Genomic DNA, 22,204 nt, shown 5'->3' with positions numbered 1-22,204 from the left:
AAATCTTGCATGCATTAATTTCATCTCTCCTTATTTATAACTGCTGACTCTTCTTGGTGAATTGACTTCTGACTGTTCAGAGAAGACATCAAAGGTAACTAGTAGTGATTTCCTTCGAATTGGACAAAATTTGGCATTATGGCATTATCAAGTACCTGCAGAAAAAGGGTTTAGCCCCCAATGGCTTTCATGCTGAAATGGTTGCTACATTAGGGGATGACACTCCAGCTTCATGAACAATGCAAAAGTGGCAGCTGGATTTAGGAGGGGAATAGAGCTTCTTGAAGATGACCCAAAGTCTGGACATTCAGCAACAGCCATCCTTGAGGAAAACATTGATCATGTTGACCACATGAAGAATAAAGTCATTGAAGAATAAAGTCTGAAAAGGTCAAACATAATAATATATAACTGACTGTAAATCAAATAGCCAATGCTAATAACATACTCTGTGGTAGAATCCAGAATACTCTGCACAATGAACGTGGCATGTTGAAGGTTTCTGCTTGGTGAGTGCTATGTCTTCTGACACCTGGTTAAAAGTGCACCAGGTAGATCACATGAGAAAATCTGACATTGTTCAAGGCAAAACCAGCTGCTTTCCTTGAATGTTTCCTAAGCCAGGATGAGTATTGGCTTCATCACTTTGAGCCAGTGGCAAAGAGACAATCTATGCAGTGAAATTATCCCTCCTCACCTGCTCCAAAAAAGGCCAAGGTCATTTCATCTGCAGGGAAGACAATGGCCTCAGTTTTTGGGGATGCAAAAAGCATCGTGTTTATGGACTTTCTTCAAAAGGGCCACACCATCAATAGAGAGTACTGTACCACCTTGCTGAGGTAGATATGAATGGCTATCAAGACCAAACACCCCAGAAAACTGACATAAAGGGTCTTGCTTCATGAGGATAATGCTCCAGCACACAAGTCCTTGGATTCAGTGGTTGCTGTGTGCAACTGTTGCTTTGAACTGGTTGATCACCCTCCCTATTCTCCTGATTTGACCCCATCTGTTCCCCAACATGAAAAAACACTTGGCTGGGGAGCAGTATCATAGGTATGATGATGTTACATCTGCTGTTGATGACTTTCTTGACAAGATGAAACCTTGATCTGAGAATTCATTTGTTTTCCATCCATTTTTTTTCATACTTGCATAGTTTGGGTGAATAGCAGGACTGAACCTGAAATGATGTAGTTGGGAGGTGCACTTCTCAACAATACAGCAGCCATCCTCGAACCTATATGATAAAATTGGTTTCAAGTTATGACACAAAGCCAGCAATTTTGATTTTATTCCTGGATGGCATACAATGGGGAATAAAGGGGTAAAGACCTCCTTTGGTCATGAATGAACTATAGGATAACACCGAGAAAGTTCTCCTCCAAGGCAAGGTTGTTTATGGAAGACTAGCAGTTGCTCGTACATATCAGCCTCCCCTCTCTACGCCACTGATGTTATCCTAAGGAAAGGCAAAGGCTGATATAGCAGTGGCGTTGGAACTCATTTCTACAGATGAGTGAACTGGAGCAATGTGAAATAAAGTGTCTTGCTCAAGAACACAATACAAAGCCCAATCTGGGAATTGAACTTAGGAAATAACTGGTTAGCAAATCACATGGAGACACAAATGTATGTTAATTTTTTGACTTGTACCTTTTGGCTACATTTGAACAATTCTATAGCAGAGGTGACTGATCAAATACTTTAGCTCAGTTAATAGTTTTTATATTACATCAGTTTATGAGATCATTTGTTACTCTTCATAACTGGTCAATGTGATATACAGTGTGATAATCAGCACGTGACATTTATTTTTCTGTCTAATATGTTTCTGTGTATGATGGAATGATCAGTTAGTGATGGCAGTATCAATGAGCAATCCTATCACAACCAAACTTCATTTCTTGGTTGCAACTACCAACAGTAGTGTCACTGTGTTGTATTTTGTTTTCTCTTCCATTGACAAGAGATGGGATTTGAACTCAGAATGCAGACAGAAGTGACATTGTTAGACATATTGTTCAAAACTAGCAATTCAATCAATCTTACTGCCAGGGACTGATTGTATATTTATTGACTCTACCAAAAAGAGAAAAGGCAAAAGTGACCTTGTCCTGTTTGCTGCTAATAAAAAGACACTAATTTGCTGCCTTAATTTGAGCAAAGTAGATGTGCTTGCTGGATATGTAGGACATGATTATGACAAATCAAAGGCATTCAAAATTTGGTGCTTTCTTTGCCCAAATGTTGCTTTCTGAAAAAAAAAAAAAAATGAACAGTTCTTCCTATTCCAATATTCTGTTGTGACAAATATTTTATAATTGTTGTGTTTTTTCAAATATCAAAAGTGGTACCAAAGTGCAATTTGAAAATATTAAAACCTACCTGTAATTAGGAATTGAAACTACTTAATACAGAAACAATGTCATAGCAATATAATCTATCCTCAAATCTGCTATATAAATGCAGAAATTAAAATCATAAAATTTAACTCCAAGAACAAAGTTGTCACCTTTTAGATTAGTCATCACACCTACAAAGTTAAATGGCTAAAAGTTGGCTCGTTTCAAGAGTATTGACTGGATATTGGCTTCTAAGTATGCTGGGTTAACTTACAGTGTCAACATAATGCAAGCCATGCACAAATCACTTAGCCAAGCTTTTCTTCTCTAAAATTTCCTCCAGCTTCAAACTGCAGTTGTCCAAGAAGAGCAGCAACTCACCAATTTTTTGTTAAGTCTGTCAAGGTCATGAATACAATCTCTTTCTCCAGGACAAATCATAAAGCCCCCCAAAAAGCAGTGATGGAAAATGAAATTAAGAGTACTTCTACTTCTACACATTGGGTTACATAACCAAATGATAATGCATCATCTACTTAGTTTGTGACTAACCACTAAGCATGTGAATGATTGGAGCTATCATACAACAGATCTTTCACAGCAATTCCCTCAGCTAAACTAAATTTTCCATTTAAAGAGTACATAAGAATTTCCATGGCATAAATTTATTATCTAGTACAGAGAGATAACAGGGTAATGCTGTAGTAGGATGGCGGGGGGGCTATCCTATCCAACTACAGCGTTAGTCTGTTATTTCTCTGTACTAGACCACAACTATGTTGCCTGAGATACACCAATCCCTTTAATTAATGTCTCAAAGAACACAGAATGATACCAATGAAACAGAATGGAATGATGATTATTGAAACTGTCACAAGGCAATAAACACACAGGAAATGGTTGAGTCAATAGCATTTACCACAGTACCTAGATAGTATTATTTTATTAAAACAAAGTCGAACCCAGCAGAACTTGTATCCAGAACATAGACAGATGGCACTAAATGATACAAGACAATTTTATCAGTGCTGAATAATTCTTTTTCATAAAACTAAGAGAAAGAACATCCTTCTTCCTAATCATAAATCTAGAAAGAAAATGCCTTATTTCAGTTAATATTATATAAAATGAACATTCTTGTACATGAAAGAAGCATATACAAGAACAAATTTGACCTTTGATATTGAATAAATATAGATACCTGAAACAAATAAAATGTTCAACTTTTTAACTGGACTTTCTTGAATTGAGTACACTGTTAATTTTTTGCCCTATTTCAGTTTATGAAAATAACTTTGTTTTATTTTGGAAATTTCAATGTAGAGCCTTTATACCAGGGGTCAGCAAAATTCTTATTTCTTTGATCCCTTCATAGAATCATTGATAACTTATTGACTCCCCATCATGTAAATTTCTAAAATAGACAAACAGTTTAATGGATAAAAGATTTGACTTAAAACAATTTCTCATTTCTTTTGTGATATTACTGTTTTTTAATAAGAAATATTTAAAGAAATTTAATAAAAACACTTAACGAAATTTATAAAGAACAATAAAAATTCAGTCATATTATACTGATATAGCAAGAATATTTAATGTGGAATATGTATTTAGTGTATACTAGTTATTGTATCAATATTTGGTTGGAAATTAGTGAGTTTTAAGCCTTTCAGATTCAGTTCACTAATAATTCAGCACCCTTAATGCTTAAAATCATTTCAGATGTTTATTGACTTCTTGGACAACCACATGGACCCTAAGGAGTCATAACTGACCGCTTTGCTGACCCCTGCTTTATACCCACAAAATAATAAACTGAAATCAAACTTCTTTTTCCTGTATCAAAATAAAGTAGAAAATACTCCCAGATTAATATTATTTCCATGTTAATCTGAAAATATTTTTTTAAACATGAAAAATATCAGAAGAAAATAAGATGAATCTAGAGTCAGTGACAATAAATAAATAAGTCTTTAAAAAAAAGGTTAAAAGAAAAAAAAAAAAGATGTATTTACTTTACTTTTACTGCAGACCACCTTTTCTTACAAGTTGGCAGCAGATATTTGAACAAATAAAATTTCATAAGCAAAGGTAAAGTTTTTCTTTCTTCTCATAACATTCAGACGATGCAACTTTTATGATTATTCATTTAAACCATACTCATAGAGCTTTAATCTGCAGTACAATGTATAGAAATGAAAATTCTTCCATGGTTATTTGGAAAATGTCTATGTAAGTAAGATCCTGAGTTTGTAAAAAGTTCATCATAGTGACTTGAATTCAATTATTTTTTTTTTTTTGCTGCTGTTGTTGTTGTGGTGGTGGTTGTAGTTATTGATCATGGTACAAAATTCTTTTTTTTGGAACATCTTCATTAAAAAAAAAAACTCATAAAAGAAAAGTTGCAAGAGCGAAACGAAATATTTTCAAAGATTAGAATGTCTTGAATAACTAATCAAGAAGTCTGTGAGTCAAAACATGTTTCTGTGAAGGAAACTTAAGTTCATTATTATTCAATGATAAGAACACCATGAATAATTAAAAAAAAAAAAAGAATTACAAACCAAAATCTAACAATGCATAGAACTCAACCCAATGTCATATTGAAGAAGATAGAACTATTATATTATATAATTAAGCACAATAGCTGGTAAATAAGTTGGTTTTAGTCATTGTTACAGACTATAGCAGCTTATAAATATTCTTCTAAGTTGTTTTCTGATAAATTTCGGGACACTGAATAAAAATCAATAAAAGTTTCAACCACATTACTTATATATAGGATTTCTAAGGTAAGCACAAGGCCAAACATTTTGGAGGGAGACTATGTGCAATTGGAACAGCCTCAGTTCTTGACTAAAACTTATTTTACTGATTCCAAAAAGATGAAAGACATGGCTAACCCTGGTGGGAATTGAACTCGCAGCATAAAGAGACATAGCAACAAAGTATTTTGTCTGTTGCCCTACTGATACTGCTAACTGGCATAACTAATATAGAAGCGATAGTTTATCTGTAAATAAATAAAATACTCTTCTTCATAGAGGAAAAGTAAAGTTAAAAATACATACAATCAAAACAAACCTTATAATGCAATAAAATCAAAAAATTAAATTAATTGCATTACAAGAGCTGAGGTGTAACAACAGCATTAATAGTTTATCTTTCTTTCAAAGAAAATAATAGTTATAAGCAGTAAGCCCCAAATAGAACAAAACTGATTTCTAATACTGACAAGGGAGTACAAATTATACAAAAGAAGAATATAGTTGATTACCATCAACACAATATATGATCTGTACTTATTTATTCCCATCCACCACAAGGATGAAAGGCAAAGCTTCTTAATGTCAAATTTATGATTATTTTTTGCGTAAAGCAGTTCCGCACTTCTAAAAGAGGAAAATGTATGTCTCAAAAGTACAAAATTACAAATGTAATTATAGGCTGACTAATTAGTAATGTTGTTTCTCTTATTTGAGGCACTACATAGAAGAACATTGTTTACAAAGATTTTCAGATTGTATTAAAGGAAAAACAAAGTTTTATGTCTCCATTTAAAAAGTCATTATGTTAAATAAAAAGCTCACACTGAGATGTGAATCAAAGAGAAAACTGTTTACTCCATTGTAAGAAAGCAAATTTCTGGTCACTGACAACATTGTTAATTTACAAAACAAAAGGAAGTCAGAGTATACATGGAAATTAAATATATACACATGTATGTATTTGTGTGAATATATATATATGTTTGTGTGTGTGTAAGTAGATATACACACATATACCCACACATACACGCTGTATCAATCGGATGTCTATCTAAACATACTATCATGAAAATATGTTGGATTTCCATTTCGCAATGTGAAAAAAAATTTGATTGAATTGGTAGGCTCTTTAACAATTGAGATACATTAAGTTTAAATAAAGCAGGAATGTTTGAAACAAACTATTGTACCAGCAAAAATACAGCCAAGCTGAGATTAAAATAAATGAATATCATTGTAACTGTTTATGCCTTAAGCTTTTCTGTTTCTGCTTATCTTTCTGCCATTATGTGTATGACTTTGACTGCTAGGGTCAATGTGGTTCTGAATTCAACTGTTCAGTCTGTGTTAGATTACATTCAAACTCTGGTGTTATTTGGTCCTTGTTATTGCTAGCTCTTTCCTGTTTACAAAGCTTTTCCAAATGACGAGAACGCCAGATTTTTACGGTGTAGTCATCACTAACAGTTACTAACATCTCAGGATTTTTAGGATGAAATGCAACAGAGTTCACTACATCTTTGTGTGGGAACTTTTGGAGGCAAACACCATAGTGCCTATCCCATAAATAACCAAACTTGTCCTCAGCACCACTGAAAGTATAAAATAAAATAAAATTCAATAAATCAAGAAACAAAAATTGATTAAAAATAAAAGTTACATTGTTTATAAATGTTAATAACATCAAAAATATAAACATTTATAACCTAATTCTTGAAACAGTGGAACTCAAAGGCTGCTTGACTTTTTCTCTTCAAAATGGGTTTCTCAACCAAATAAGCACATACTATCAGTAATAGCTTTGTGCTTTAAGATCCACAGTTCAAAAAAAAAAAAAAGGATCATTTCATGCTCTCTTGTAAGTTTATAAATCCTTATGACATCTACAAAATTTATAACTTAAATTTAAAAAACTCTAACAACTTTCTTTTTTCTTTCCACCATGAACACACTCACAAATGCAATGGGCTTCTCTTCTATACTTGTTTCAGTCATTAGATTGCAGTCATGCTGCAGTACTGCCTTAAAGGGTTTTTAGTCAAAGAAATCAACCCCAGGACTTATTCTTTGTAAGCCAAGTACTTATTCTATGGGTCTCTTTAACTGAACCGCTAGGTTATGAGGACATAAACACACCAACATCAGTTGTCAAGCAATGGTGGCATGGGACAAATATAGACACAAAGAGACACACAAATATATATATATATATATATACACACATACATGTGGAGGCGCAATGGCCTAGTGGTTAGGGCAGCGGACTCACGGTCGTAGGATTGCAGTTTCGATTCCCAGACCAGGTGTTGTGAGTGTTTATTGAGCGAAAACAACTAAAGCTCCACGAGGCTCCGGCAGGGGGTGGTGGCGATCCCTGCTGTACTCTTTCGCCACAACTTTCTCTCACTCTTTCTTCTGTTGGCCTGCTCGCTTAGCCAGCGGGGTGGCGTCATTTGAAGGCTAAAACAATGCGAAGCGCATTGTGACCAGCGATGTGTAACAACATCTGATGGCCTGGTTGGTCACGGTGATCACGGTGATATATACATACACGACAGGCTTCTTTCAGCTTCCATCAACCTAATCCACTCACAAAGCTTTGGTTGGCCCAAGGCTAGAGAAGGCACTTGCTCAAGGTGCTACACAGTGGGACTGAACCCAGAACCATGTGGTTGAGAAGCAAGTTTCTTACCACACAGCCACGCCAGTACATATATGAGTGTGTGTGTATAAGTGTTTTGAGAGAGCATCAGAGATTGTAAGACTTAACATTTGTAATGACTTTAGAGGTGTTAATACGGTGTCATTCATGTTTTGGAAATATGTAGCATAAAATGGTTTCCTTGGTATGTGAACAATAACATGGATCACACTTCAGCAACTGACCTGGGCTGAACTAGTTCTAGCTCTGAAGCAGCAACTTAATCTTTAGAATGCAGCTCTGGTAATAATATATATATGAGGGGACCAGGAGTTGTGGTGATTTGCTGTACTTAAGATGCATCAAGCTAAGTAAAGTTCGTGGTCAATCATATATACATATAGGCATGTCCTTCACAGGTGCCTGTGTCACATAACATGCACTCATGCCGGTGGCATGTAAGCAGCACCCAGCACACTCTATAAAGTGGTTGGCATTACAAAAGACATCCAGCTGTAGAAACCATGCCAAGATGGACAACTGCAGTTTGGATACCTCCCTGGCTGGCCAGTGCCTGTCAAACTGTCCAACCCATGCCAGCATGGAAAATGGACATTAAACGATGATGATAACAATGAGGTTGTCATGGAGTGTCATTAGAGATTGTAATGCCTAAAATTTGGAGCAGCTTTGAGGGTTTTAGTGTCTCATCGTACATAGAGAAGGATGAATGTTTGCTTGATTTGTAACAATTGTGTCTTTGTACATTTTAAAGAAGAATAGGCTGCCATTTCTACAACAGAGAATGTTTTCAAGGTCTACATTTATAAAGCCAATGGAAGTCTGAAATTAAATGTTTTTCTCAATTAGAAAATGTTCTTTAATAAAGGTATTAGTAACCATAAAGATGTGCTGGTACAGTGTTTAAATATCTTCACCACTTATTGCTACTGCAAGGAAGTAAGTCCTAAGGAGAGACATATTGCTACCTACACAGATTAGTATGCAGATAATATTCCTGCTTTATAATCAAATAGTTTTGAATTGTAAATTACCCATCCCAACAATTCTAAAAAAATCTCTTTAGCAGAAACATGGCTTAATGTTAATAAAAAGGTGGCGAGCTGGCAGAAACGTTAGCATGCCGGGTGTCTGTCTTTACGTTCTGAGTTCAAATTCCACCGAGGTCAACTTTGCCTTTCATCCTTTCGGGGTTGATAAATTAAGTACCAGTTGCATACTGAGGTTGATCTAATTGACAGCCCCCCTCCCCACTCCCAAAAAATTTCAGGCCTTTGTGCCTAGAGTAGAAAAGAAAAGAATGTTAATACAATATGAGACTGGTCAGTCAGTCAGTCACATGCAGCACTATTAAAACACAGTGGTGTTTGTTACAGAAAAAAAAAAACCCCCAAAAATCTTTAAAACAGGTTTAAGTTTGATACTTTACTTACCTTGCAACAAATTCATCACAGACATCAAGGAAAATAAAGAAACACTCATCATTTGGAGTGTATGCTTTATGGGACCTGTGCATGGTGCCCATTTCCTTCATGTGGACCAAGTCTATCACATGGATATCAATCTCCTGGGCAATGGGAGGTGGTGTTAGTGGATTTTCAATGCTACAATTTTTAGGCCAGGGCCGGCTGTTTACATAAAGATATCTGAAACAATGAAAGAGAAATTAAAATTTTATTTAAACATTTGGCATGCAGATGTGAAGACTGAGAAGATAAAGTGTTGGCCTGTTAATCAAAGAGTTAAGAGATAGTATTGTGTTGAACTAGGACACTACATAACCCCTGCCCCATCACCAGGCAAATGAGATGAGAGAACGATCGTGTTGGGGAATACCAAACTAACTGGAACTTGAGTGACTTCGTGGTTTATATGGGCAAGAAAAATTTGCATACATTAATAGAAGAGTTAGTTTAGTTATAGCCTTGAGCCAAAATCCTTTCTCTATTCCATCTGAGGTAATTTGATGTTATAAGCTTTGTCATGGCTTAAGAGGATTTTGATTTTAGTACAGCAGAGAAAAAAAAAAGCAGTGATGTGATAGTAGTGAAACATCATAACATGAAGACAGTAACACGTTGAATATGGAATATAGCAATACAATGAAATTGATGATTCAAAGACGATAAAATAATCCTTTCTACTATAGGCACGAAGCCTGAAAATTTTGAGGAGAAGTTAAGTCATTTATATTGATCCCAGTACACAACTGGTACTTAATTTATCGACCCTGAAAGGATGTAAGGCAAAGTCAACTTTGGCAGAATTTGAACTCAGAACATAGCGATGGTCAAAATACTGCAAAGCATTTCATCCAGCATGCTAATGATTCTGCCAGCTTGCTGTCTTAAGATGATGAAATAATGAGGACAATAAAATGATGGTTAAGAAAGATGGTAAAAAATAAACTGTAATACTGACAAAAGCAAAAATCAACAAAAGGTGTTATAATGGAAATGACAGGATGGTGTTATAGTTATCAACTAGTAAGAGGACAACTAAAATGGTGCTTCTCATCAGAATTTAATCATACTAAAATTGCTATATTTTAATGATAGGGTTGTTTGTTAAGTATTCCCATTAATATCAATGTTCTCAATCGTATAACCCGTTTTAAAATTTAAACAAATCCATTTCACCAGCAATTTACTTGTGACTGCATCAAAACCTCACAAAATGCAGGTTTATTTCATAAACTGGTGATTATATATAATTTGCCCATGTGAGATGTTAAATCACCAGAAAACTATGTTACTGGTTAGTTTTGTTCTAAGAGACCTAAGACAGAGAAGTAACAGATTGAATTCAGTGCTTGATTAACATTTCAGGTCACATTTATAGTGTCATTATTATGTTGCATAACAGGGAAACTTTGAGCCAGAGTAACTAGAAATCATTGTTGCTGAAAGTCAATTGAGTAAGGCTACAAAAGTGCATTGCAATAGCTGTGGCAACTTTGGGCATAGCTGCTACATGCTCCCTGGTAGTAGGACTACACACTATACGTTTAAGCTTCCCCTTAACCTCACAAGTTCACCAACGCCTGTTTGCAACATTTTGAAGATGTTAGACAACAGGCAATTGCTTGCACAATACTGCTTGGATATTCTTATGTCCTGATTGTTTGGGATGAATGCACAATAGCTGACCAGGGTGCCCTTGAGGCATTAGATAGAACTTTGCGAGACATAAAGGAAAGCCACGAACTGATGGTGGGGGTGTCACTGTCTTGCTATCTGGGGACTTTAGACAAACCTTGCCAGTGATTACAAAAGGCACAAGGGCTGGTGAAGTATTGGTGTGTCTTAAGTCTTCCCCTCTATGGGGTCATGTTGTTATTTTAAAGTTAGAATCCAACATGAGAGTGCATCTCCATGAGGACCAATTGTCAGATTTTGTGAGGGATATTCACCTTCTTGGCAGTGGTGAAGTTCCAGAAGATAGAAATGAAGATGTTGACATAAGTAACATTTGCACAATAGCCAGTACTATCCTGAGTCTTCAGGACCAGGCTTTCACAGGCCTAGAAGTCCACAATAGAGATCTAGATTGGCTTTGCCAAAGAGCCATTTTGGCTCCTAAAAACGTTGCGGTCAGTGCAATCAACAACAGCCTCTTACTGTGTTTGCCTGGGGACGCAACAGTCTACAAGTCAGTAGACACCATTCCCAATCAGGATGAGGTAGTTGACTATCCCACTGAATTTTTGGATTCCTTGGAGCCTTCAGGTGTACCTACACATATTGTTACTCTTAAAGTGGGTAGCCCTATTATGCTGATAAGGAATTTAAATCCACCAATGTTGTTATCACAAAATTACTTCCCAATGACATTGAAGCAATGATTATGACCATCTGTGGTAAAGGTCAAGAGATCTTCATACCTTGAATCCCCCCTGTGCCTTCAGCTGCTGACTTACCGTTCACATTCTACAGAGTACAGCTTCCAATTAGACCCAGTTATGCCATGTCAATTAATAAGTTCCAGGGGCAGTTGGTGTCTGTCATTGGACTTTACTGAGCCGAACCATGCTTTTCACATGGTCAACTGTACGTTGGCTGCTCAAGAGAGGGTTGTAGGAACAGTTTACATGCCTTCATCCCCACCAAGGGAAAACTAAAAATGTTGTTTATAAGGAAGTTTTGTAGACTTGCTGTACTGGCGCTATATTTCAGTCCTATGTTATTGCTGTTAAAATTTTTGTTGCTTTATTTTTTCACTTGATTGTTGTCGTAATATTATATGTGCAGTTCCCTTTAGGAGTTACTTAAGTGTTAGTCTTGCCATAAAGCATGATAGGTGTTTAAGGGAGTGAGGTATTAATTGCTTTATTAGTTTCAAAGCGTTTTTGAACTAACAAACCCGGGCAACACCGGGTACGCTTGCTAGTTCTCATTAATACTGCTTGGATATTCTTATGTCCTGCAACTTAGCAGTGTAAATGTGAAGACTAGAAAAATGAAGTACTAGAAAACAAATAAGGGTTGGTATTGGAAAGAGTTGCTGAAGAATAACCACCTAAGAAATCTTGTTCAACCCATGTCAGCATGAGTTTACCCCTTCACTTGTATATACCTCCCGGTAACTTGAGGGTATGCACTGACACATTGCCATCTTTACTCTCCTTTTCCAAATGGAGTAGCCATGTGTCTCCTATACTGCAAGACAACCTGTTTTTGTCCTTCTATCATACTCTAATCTCTCACCATTTGACACAAAGCCTTTTCTCCCTCAACACTAATCCCTGCTCAGTTGATTGACGGGTCTTTGTTTTGCAAGTTATTTGGTGACCTCACTGGTGCTGGTGTCACATAAAAAGCACCCAATACACTCTCTAAAGTGGTTGATATTAGGAAGGGCATCTAGCTGTAGAAACCATGCCAAAGCAGACAGTATAATTTGGCACAGTAGAGCTTGTGTCAAACAGTCCCAACTAAGCCAACATAGAAAACAGATGTTAAATGATGATGGTAATGATAACAGAGTGTGGTTGTTAAGTGCAAATAGATTAATTATAAATGGCAGATTATACTGAAATCATCTTGTTTGAAGGAATAAAATAATGAAATGAAAAATAATGTAAAAAATGTACAAAAACAAGAGAGAGACATATTTTGAAATAAAAGAATTTTTGATTATTAAATCCAACATATACTGTTAGTTAATTGGGTTTAAGAGTTACTCGCTCTTCAAATCTGTTTTAACCCTTTAGCATTTAAACCAGCCATATCTGGCCAAAATATACTTATTTTATGTTTAAACTGGCCAGATCTTGCCTCTCACACCTACCCTAAAATGTCATTCTCAAAATATACAATCATACCATCAAAATCGCAAAGCTACAAGATAATGCAGGATTAATTCAAAAGAATGTAAATAAATAAACATTACATTTGACAGAGTAATCTGAATGCTAAAGGATTAAACTCTACCCATTGTCAATTAACATTATTAATATGTAAAAATTAATCAAATGATGCAGTCCTAAATTTATGAAATGCCTTACCACTAGCTTATTAGAAAATTTTAAACCTTAGACTTTCAAAATAATATAACAACCTAATTTAATCAGTGATTCACAACACTACTTTCTAATCATGAAAAAATATATTAACAGTCTGTCCCCTCTCAACCTTGTAAAATATATAAAAAAATAAAAGGAACTCGTAGACTGGCAAATAAAACTGGTTGTGCAACATACGTTTCATCATCATTAATGCCACTCCTCTTATACAACCTAATGAGAACAGCTATAAGTGATAGTGATTACAAGCATTATTAGTCACGTAGGAATCTGTAGCAAGTGTTGACTTAAAATAGATAGAAAAAATTCTTATTTCTAAGAAAAGGTTTGAAAATAAAGAAAAATTCAAGTGTTACCTATGGTCAGGTGACAAACACATGCCAATAATATGGCCATCAAGTTCAATAAGATGATCGACTTCATCAAACTTGTGAGGGGATCCTGGTTGATTGTCTTCCACATTTGGGAGCAACCTTACACCATCTTCAGACTCTTCCACATTTTCATAATGTACAGCTTCAAGAGAATGAATTTTTTTAATACCAATCTGATGAGGTGTGTAAGTTTTAGAACCCGTTGTAAAAATAAGGTATTTGTCATGAACTTTTGTGTTTTCCTTTGAGTCACTAGCCTTCTTAGATATTTCTTCTATATCTTTCAGTGAAGTTGTAGCAGATGAAAACCTTAAATTCTTGCGGATATTTGTATTTCTTTTGGGAATCCATACTCCAGCAGGAGAACAGCTTCTTGGATCTCTAACACAACCAGGCATAGAACATTTATCTGAATCTTTATCATTATTTAATTTTTCTTCAAGAGGTTTAGATTCAAATAATTCATTGTTTGTACTGCTGTTGCAGCGATTACTGTTGCTTAAAACTCCAGAACAGTCAGACATACATAGACATTCTTCAGAATCAGAAGAATTCATTACTAATGTATCAGAAATATCAGAGTCTAAATCATCAAATCTTGTGGCTTCTGCATTTTGGTAATCTTCACTAGAATCAATTGTATTTTTATCCTCAACATCATCATTAGAAACTGCCAGCATATGATTTTGAAGCTTTCTATTTTGAATTAAATTAATACATTGAAGATTCTTGCAGCTACGTTTAGTTTGCTCACCATTCGTACATGTGGCCTTCTGTTGAGATATTTTATCAGCTCGTCTTTTATTGCAATTTGGACAATTAGAAGCCCTTGTACATGATGAGACCCGTAAAGGAACAGAGTTTTTAGGATTTTTGCCATTCAAATCAACATCTTTTTCACTAGAAGATTCTGCTTGATCTTCTGTACTGTTATTTGCAGTTAAATCCTCACTAGAATGATTTTCATCCTCTGTCATACAGTTTGCAATCATAATAGCTCGAATAGAACTAGCATTTATATTTTTGAAACGGTACATCAGCATCACAACAGACTCGTGTTCAGAGTCAGTTGCTTGAAATGCCTGTAACAAGAAAGCATATTACTTAGAGAATAACATTTATAGAGAAAGATAATGATCAAATATTGCATAGGTCACATCAATTACATGTATATATATTCGCTTAGATGTAAATAAGAGTTTAATTACAGAGATGTCTAATTAATAAAATTAAATTTTTAGCTTCAGGCAAAAATCATGACTCTTGTAAAAAAAAAACAAAAAAAAAAAACAACTTAAAGTAACCTAAAGTGAGTCCTACTTCCAGACAAAAAGTGGATCAGTTTATTTACAACTGTCTGCTCTTAGCACCAGCTACCAAAATGAAAAATGGCCAGGTTTTTACCAAATATAAGTGAAGGAAGCAAAACCAAGGTAGCCTGTTTTCCACAACCCAGCTTGTCAAAATGATATGCACAACAGTGATATATTTAAATTAGCCACAAGTTTTACTTTACTAAATAAATCTCCATTTTATCCAAAATAGCTTCAAAATTAGCCAGACAATTGAGTGATTTGAAAACATATTAAATATGTTAGTCTTAACATATTTAACGCATGCAACATTGCAAAACTAACTACAAACACGTATGCAGTGAGAAAAAGAAACTCTATTAGTCTAGGACTAATATTTTATCATTTTAAGGCTAAACATTGTAGACATCTATATAATTTTTCAATCTTATTCTGGTTGTATCCTACTTTATTTGCAAGGTGAAATTTTACTTGAAAAGCAAAGTAGAGTGCAACCAGATTGTGTCATATCTAAGTCATTACAATATCAAATACAATTCACCTTTTGTATGAGATAACTGCAACAAATGAATCCCAAAGTAAATATATAGGATTGTACTTGTATTGTTCTTCAGTTTGTTTTAAAACTAATACAGTGATGTGTAAAAGATATGGCTGCTATTTCTAGCACTAGTTCAAATATGTGGAAATGTTCTTTGAGCTTGCCCAGAAAATGAAAAAATAACATTAGTCATTGACACTAACATTTTCTTCTCACTTAAAATTGTTTCTAATGCCCCCTGCATAATACAAGTTAAAGCTACCAATTGGTTTTCATGTAGTGTATATTATCTCTGAACATTTTGGAGATAAGTTATTTAGCTTTTTATTTTCCAAATCTGACAGAATATATCTAGTAGCATGTCAAATCAAAATCATGGCTAAGATGGATTTGTACATCTAAACATTTCATTAGTACATTTATAAGAGAGGTTAGTTCAACTAGCAGTAATCCACTGACTGCCATCTCTTAGTCTAATATAGTACTTGCTCTCTTAAACTAATGGCAACATTAATGAAACTTACTTTGTTCAGCCAGATATCACAATAGGACTGTACAGGACCAAACCAGTGCAGATGACCAGAGAGTAAATAGCTTGAATTGTACCAAGTACCAAAAACATCATAAGGTTTATTTAAAACACGACACTGTAATTGAAATTCATCTGAAAGACAGAGAAAGGGTAATATTTAATTACATGAAAATACATTTTTTTAAACTTAAATCTAATAATATTATATTGATTTCAAGCCAAACTGGAGTACTTAACTTTAGATTTTCAATAAATATTATCAACCCTTGTACTTATTTTATTGAATGGTTAAGACACCTTTTGACATAAAAGGATGCAACTTAATGTACTGTTTTACAGGCTTCTACACAGTTTTTGACTAACAACTCACACACTGAAAGCTAAGCACCTGAGCTCCCTTATTTTTACCGCATAGTCTTATCTATTCGAAATCAGAACCAGACACAATTTCTCTACTCTAAATACAATTTTATTATGATGATTATGTAACAATATGTGACCAGAGAAACCTTCCCTACTACCATCCTATCCAACTTCGTAAGTCAAACTATAGAGGTTTTGTGCATTCATTTTATGTCATTTATTTTTCCATTGCAATAATGGTTTTCATCCTCCAGCCATCCTTCAGATACAGTTAGGCTTTTATCTTTTACATGTTTCAGTCATCAAACTGGTCATGCTGAGGCACTGCCTTGAAAAATTTTAGTCACACAGATGCAAAAACACACACACATCAATATATATATATATATATATTTCTCAGGAACTATTAGACCTAACACTGTGTATTAGCTGGTGTTTTCAAAGCGACGAATAGCTTTTTGCCAAAACCATGGTTCGCTTTGTTTTCTTACTTTATTATCATCTTATAATCATCTCATAATAATGACTTTTATGACCTTTATTACTACCTCAGTCCATGTAAATGTATATATTTGTCATTACCTGTCATAAAAAGCCTTTTTTTATTTGCAATGTGCATTTTCGTTGATTTTTTCATATTTTACCCTTACATTTCCACGTGTATTTTATATTTTCTTTTCGTAACATATTTCTACTATATATATATATATATATATATATATATATATATCTGTAACTGTAACATGTGACAATTATTCGGTAGCCATGATAAAACTTTGAGTTTTGGATGTTGGGGTGGAAATCCACACCGCCATCTCTTCAGTTATCTGGCCATCGGAAAAAAGGGCATTTTTTCCGATGGCCAGATAACTGAAGAGATGGCAGCATAGATTTCCACCCCAACATCTGAAACCAGAGTTTTATCATGGCTACCGAATAATTGTCTCATATTACATTTACAGATAAATTCCTCTATTTACACAATATCAAGGTCTATTTCATTCTTTTGTTGTCTTACCATTTCTAGCAATATATATATATATATATATATATACATACACACACATATATACATAATGGGTTTCTTTCAGTTTCTGTCTACCAAATCTACTCACAAGATTTTGGTTGAACCAAAACTATAGTAGAAGACACTTGTCCAAGGGATCATGCAGTGGGACTGAACCTGGGACCATTTGGTTGGAGGGCAAACTTCTTACCACATAGCCATGCCTGCACCTTCGTGCAATAAATATAGAACATGAAAAACTTTCCCAGCTGACCAGTTTCAAATGTTACTATTTTCAAGTTATACTGTGTATAATTATTTGCGGAATCTAATCATCAATGAACCTCAAAATACAGGCTGCTAAATCAACTTTGCAAACTTTCTGGAGTTACATGCTCTTTCACAATTTAACATTGCAGAATAATAATTGGAATTATAAATTAGTCATAGTGTTTATGTGCAAGTCTGTGCAATTCTGGAAACAAGTGGTTGATGGTGTTTGTCTACAGATGACATGGTAAATCAGAAGGTATAAATTACAAGTTACTAGTACTTCAGCAGTTCTTGCATCATTACCTATTTAATGATTTTTGTCTGTGGGCTGTAGGATTCATGTTTGTTACCATTCTTTAACCCTTTAGCATTCAGATTTCTCTATCAAATGTAATGCTTATTTATTTATACTGATTTGAATTAATCATGCATTACCTTGTAGCTTTGAGATGTCAATGACATGATTATTTTTAGAATGACATTGTAGGGTAGGTGTAAGAGGCCGGATCTGGCCAATTTGAAAATTAAACAGGTAGATTATTCATGTTGGATATGGCCAGTTTATATGCTAAGGGGTTAAACCAAAATGACCATCAAATTCAATCTTTAATATTTTTACAGCAAACTTTGTGAATATCAGTACTAAAACATTCATCTGCAATAATTTTTAAAGTTTTGGTGGGTCAGATTTGAATTCAGGAATTTAAACTTGCATATGCTGTTTGCTGATTCACTTATGTAATTACTAACTACAATCTAACTTTGGTTAGTTTCAAATAACACATTTTTAATAACTAATAATCATTGTTTAAGATTGCTTTCTTTCACCTTATTCCAGCTTATATCCGCTATGTATGAATCCTAAAATGTAGTGATCTTTGTCTCTAAATAACAGCTTGATTGTATCAATTTTGTCTTCTTCAAAAAATTTGCCCAGAACTATGCATGCATGTGTAGATGCATGGCTAATTTTAACCAACGGAAGCTCTCTCCCTCTGTGTGTGTGTGTGTGTAATATATACACATACACACGCTGTAAATGCAATGAACAATAAAAAAAAATGCTCAGATTTCATACACACACATATTTTTATTGTTTTTATTGGCTAAATTGGCAAAATGACCATTCCTAAATACAACAATATATATATATATATAATAACCAATCTGAATTAATTTAAATATCTTACTAAGAGATCAAAATAATTATTAGAATGCTATTTAAATACTTTTCATTGGAGAAAGTTGGAAGTAAATTTCACTCACTTACCAGTAAGGCTGAAAACTGCTATCTCTCCAGAAGTGCTCATTTCACCAAAGTAAACTCCAGACACCAACAAAAGTGTATTCGTTTCATTAAATTGAGAAAACTGAGTGTACTTCCAGGTCAGGTTCTTCATGTTATATTTATATCTTAAAGTTACAGGATTGGAAGAATACCACACCTAACACATACAAAACATATATATCAATGGCTTAGAGGAGTATGAGAAAATGAAGAATTCATATTTATTATTGATGGAAATTATTACATTGATGATGATGAAGGTAGGGAAACTAGTCTCAAAGTTTTAAGGAAGTCTATAAGATATGCATCTTCAGACTACTTAGATCCATTGGGAGAGAGGAATAGGTTCAATATGACCTTGGAATAATTTGAGAATATTTATTTATAAGGATAAAATGATGAGGAAAGGAAGGTGTTCTATAAACATACGAGCAGAAATTAAACTTAGAAAGCATCACCACCCTTTCTTATTTATAACTAAAAATATAAATATTCATCCATTTCATTTGAAAATCTACAGAAGCTTATGGCAATAATGTCTTAGCTATTTTCTGAGCTACATAAGCCTTCTTTACTGTATACCTGGTTCAGTGCTTCATTACTCTGAGTTCAAATAACATCAGGGTTGAGTTCAGTTCGTTAAAGTTAGCAACTAAAGTACCAATTGTATGCAGACAGATGTCTAATTAATCAATTGACTGGACATAAAAAGAAAAAAAAATTCCCTAATAAAATTGGCCAGTCATAAACATTAACACTGTGTAACAATTTTTAGGGGTAGTAACTGTTATTTCCTATTTGCTTACTTCTAGAAAGTATGGAAAAGGCTAATATTTCCTTCAAACTTTGCTTTTGTTACATTTATTCAAACCCCCAAAGAATCCCTCTCAACACCTGGCTATGACGCTCCTGCTCACCAAGGGACATGCTCAAGTGGTTAAGGTCAAGCAACTGATAAGCAAATATGTGGTATTGAACAGAATATTTGCTATAACGATATTTCTGCCTCAGCAACTCAGCACTGAATCTGTCTGAAATGTAATGTCAGTTTCAAGACACTGATGTCCAAGTTGCAAAAGCAAAGTTTGAAGAGAATAGTAGTCATATCCTTTGATTAGGAAAATAACACTTACGGACCAAAGACAAAAAATAAAAATTTTATTACTCAGTGTAATTATCATTAGAATGAAGGGTTGGAGCAGAGGAGACAAAGGTACTGAAACACCTTTCAGTATTTAATCATATCCCACATCTAAGTTGAAGTCTTATCAAGGTCAAAACAACTATCAGTTATGTAGTGAAGTCAACAACATCTCAGTCTTACAAATGTGTAGACTTGTACCAATGTGAAGAAATCATTTTTAGAACTAGGTGACTCATCAAAAATAATTATCTCCATTAAATTTGCTCTATATGTTACGCATAAAGAAACAGGAACACACTTAAGATAGGATCAAATGATATGGTCTATTGGTAGGCTTTTAGTAAATTAAAAACACAAACCCATCTCAATTTCCAGTCAAAACTGCTTCACTTCAGTTTTGGTGCTAATGTTCCTGAGTAGGTTGAACCAAAGTTAATGCAAGAATGTTCTGAGTTTCAGCCATATGGTTATCATTAGCTGGATCTATCTATCCAATACAACTTTGTGACAAAAAGCTTTAACCCTTTAGTTACTGTATTTATTTTGAGATGCTCTGTGTTTCTTTCAATTACTTTAAATATAACAAAAAATTTAGTAAAATAACTTAGTTATCATTAAGCTAGTGTTAAGAACATAAATTGTGACTAAGGTTTGGTGGAAGATTTTAATTCAAAACTTATGAAAACAAGACATTTGTACTCAGAGCCAGAGCCAGTTTCAGCCTGGTTGGTGATAAAGGGTTAAGTAAGAGTTGAATTTCTATTTTCACCTATTTAACATTTACAAGGTTGTTAGATAGAAAAGGCTACACTAGTCTGATCAAAGTATAATGAATGAGCATACAGCCAAAAGAGATGCTTTGTTTTCAAATGGATGGCACTGCTCTTGGGCACATCTAAAAGAAGACTGTACAGATGAATTCCAACTGTATTCTTAAGCACCTCATACCAATGTTGGCCTGACCAAAAACTGAAATAAAAGGATAAAGAAGATACAACCATGTCAACTTGAACTGAAATGTGTTCACCCCCTCATGCACAAGAAATGATAAAGATAAGCATTATCTATATGAAATGAATGAAAATGAACAAGGAGCAAATGAAAAAAGAAGGATGATAAAGAGTTAGTCACTTTCTCATTCCAATATTTACCTTCACATAACCATCCTTGGAACAAGTCGAAAACATGGAACCATCATGAGAAAAGCTGACATGCAGAACTTGGTCATTGTGCTGCTTGAGAACTTCACTTTCAACAGAGGGTGTGTGGTATAAGAGACGTTTGTATTCCTCCATCCAAGACTTCTTGCCAGGAGACATAGCAACATCTCGGTTAATGTTCCACTCTGCATAGAAAAGCTTCTTCCAGAGCAACTCATCATATGCTATGCGCAACCATTTTGTGCACATTTGGGAGCAATTGAGGACGCTCTGTGCCGAAAGATAGCAGAAGATGTGAAGAAGTAAATGTTCAGGAAGTAAATCCCAATTTGGAAAAGATTCACCATCCTGAGAGGAATCCATGTCATAGGCTTGTCAAAACTGTTTCATGAAGAAAAAGAGAAAAGAGAAAAAGTAAATAAAGATGTTTTTTTTTAAGCAAAAGGACCCCATTTTAAAATTTCTTTGCAAGGGACGGTGTTACTATGCTTATTAAAATGTATGTGGTTGAAGGACCCTTAAAGAATCTGGATTAAGAACATTATCAGTAAAATTTTACATAATTATATTAATATATTTATATGACAGTCTATTTCTATCTTCATCATTATTATTACAGTGTATTGTATCAGCTTGTAATGTTATATTTGTGTACCCCTGGTGACAAAATATAATGTATTTGAAAATCATATGGAGTAAAGTTTCTGACTAACAATTTCCCAATATTTAGTTTTGCTCTATGTTTTCAATTCTGCTAAATTGAAAGATGATATTTGTTTTTCATCCTTTTGAAGTAGATGAAATAAGTACCACTTGCACACTGGGATTGATGCAATCAACTAGCCCACTCTCCAAAAAATTTCAGGCCTTGTGCCTATTGTGGAAATGATTATTATTATTATTATCATTAT

At 34.3% G+C, this 22,204-nt stretch overlaps 1 protein-coding gene across 3 annotated transcripts in view; it reads right to left on the bottom strand.

Annotated features, from left to right (window-relative positions):
- Nucleotides 1–3,553: 3,553 nt before the first annotated feature.
- LOC115210973 (F-box/WD repeat-containing protein 5) overlaps nucleotides 3,554–22,204 on the bottom strand; it is a 32,261-nt gene continuing 13,610 nt past the window's right edge. For all 3 annotated transcript variants that reach the window (XM_029779803.2, XM_036503071.1, XM_036503073.1), the window contains 6 exons: nucleotides 21,285–21,674; nucleotides 18,972–19,146; nucleotides 16,052–16,191; nucleotides 13,656–14,755; nucleotides 9,209–9,421; nucleotides 3,554–6,705 (listed from right to left, as the gene is read on the bottom strand). In XM_029779803.2, the coding sequence (XP_029635663.1) occupies nucleotides 6,426–6,705; nucleotides 9,209–9,421; nucleotides 13,656–14,755; nucleotides 16,052–16,191; nucleotides 18,972–19,146; nucleotides 21,285–21,656 (2,280 nt within the window). In that variant the 5' untranslated portion in view covers nucleotides 21,657–21,674 and the 3' untranslated portion in view covers nucleotides 3,554–6,425. The remainder of the gene's footprint in view (nucleotides 6,706–9,208; nucleotides 9,422–13,655; nucleotides 14,756–16,051; nucleotides 16,192–18,971; nucleotides 19,147–21,284; nucleotides 21,675–22,204) is intronic.

The sequence above is a fragment of the Octopus sinensis genome, linkage group LG1 (assembly GCF_006345805.1).
Source record: "Octopus sinensis linkage group LG1, ASM634580v1, whole genome shotgun sequence".
Classification (NCBI taxonomy): Eukaryota; Metazoa; Mollusca; class Cephalopoda; order Octopoda; family Octopodidae; genus Octopus; species Octopus sinensis.
This window is presented reverse-complemented; position numbering and strand designations above follow the sequence as displayed.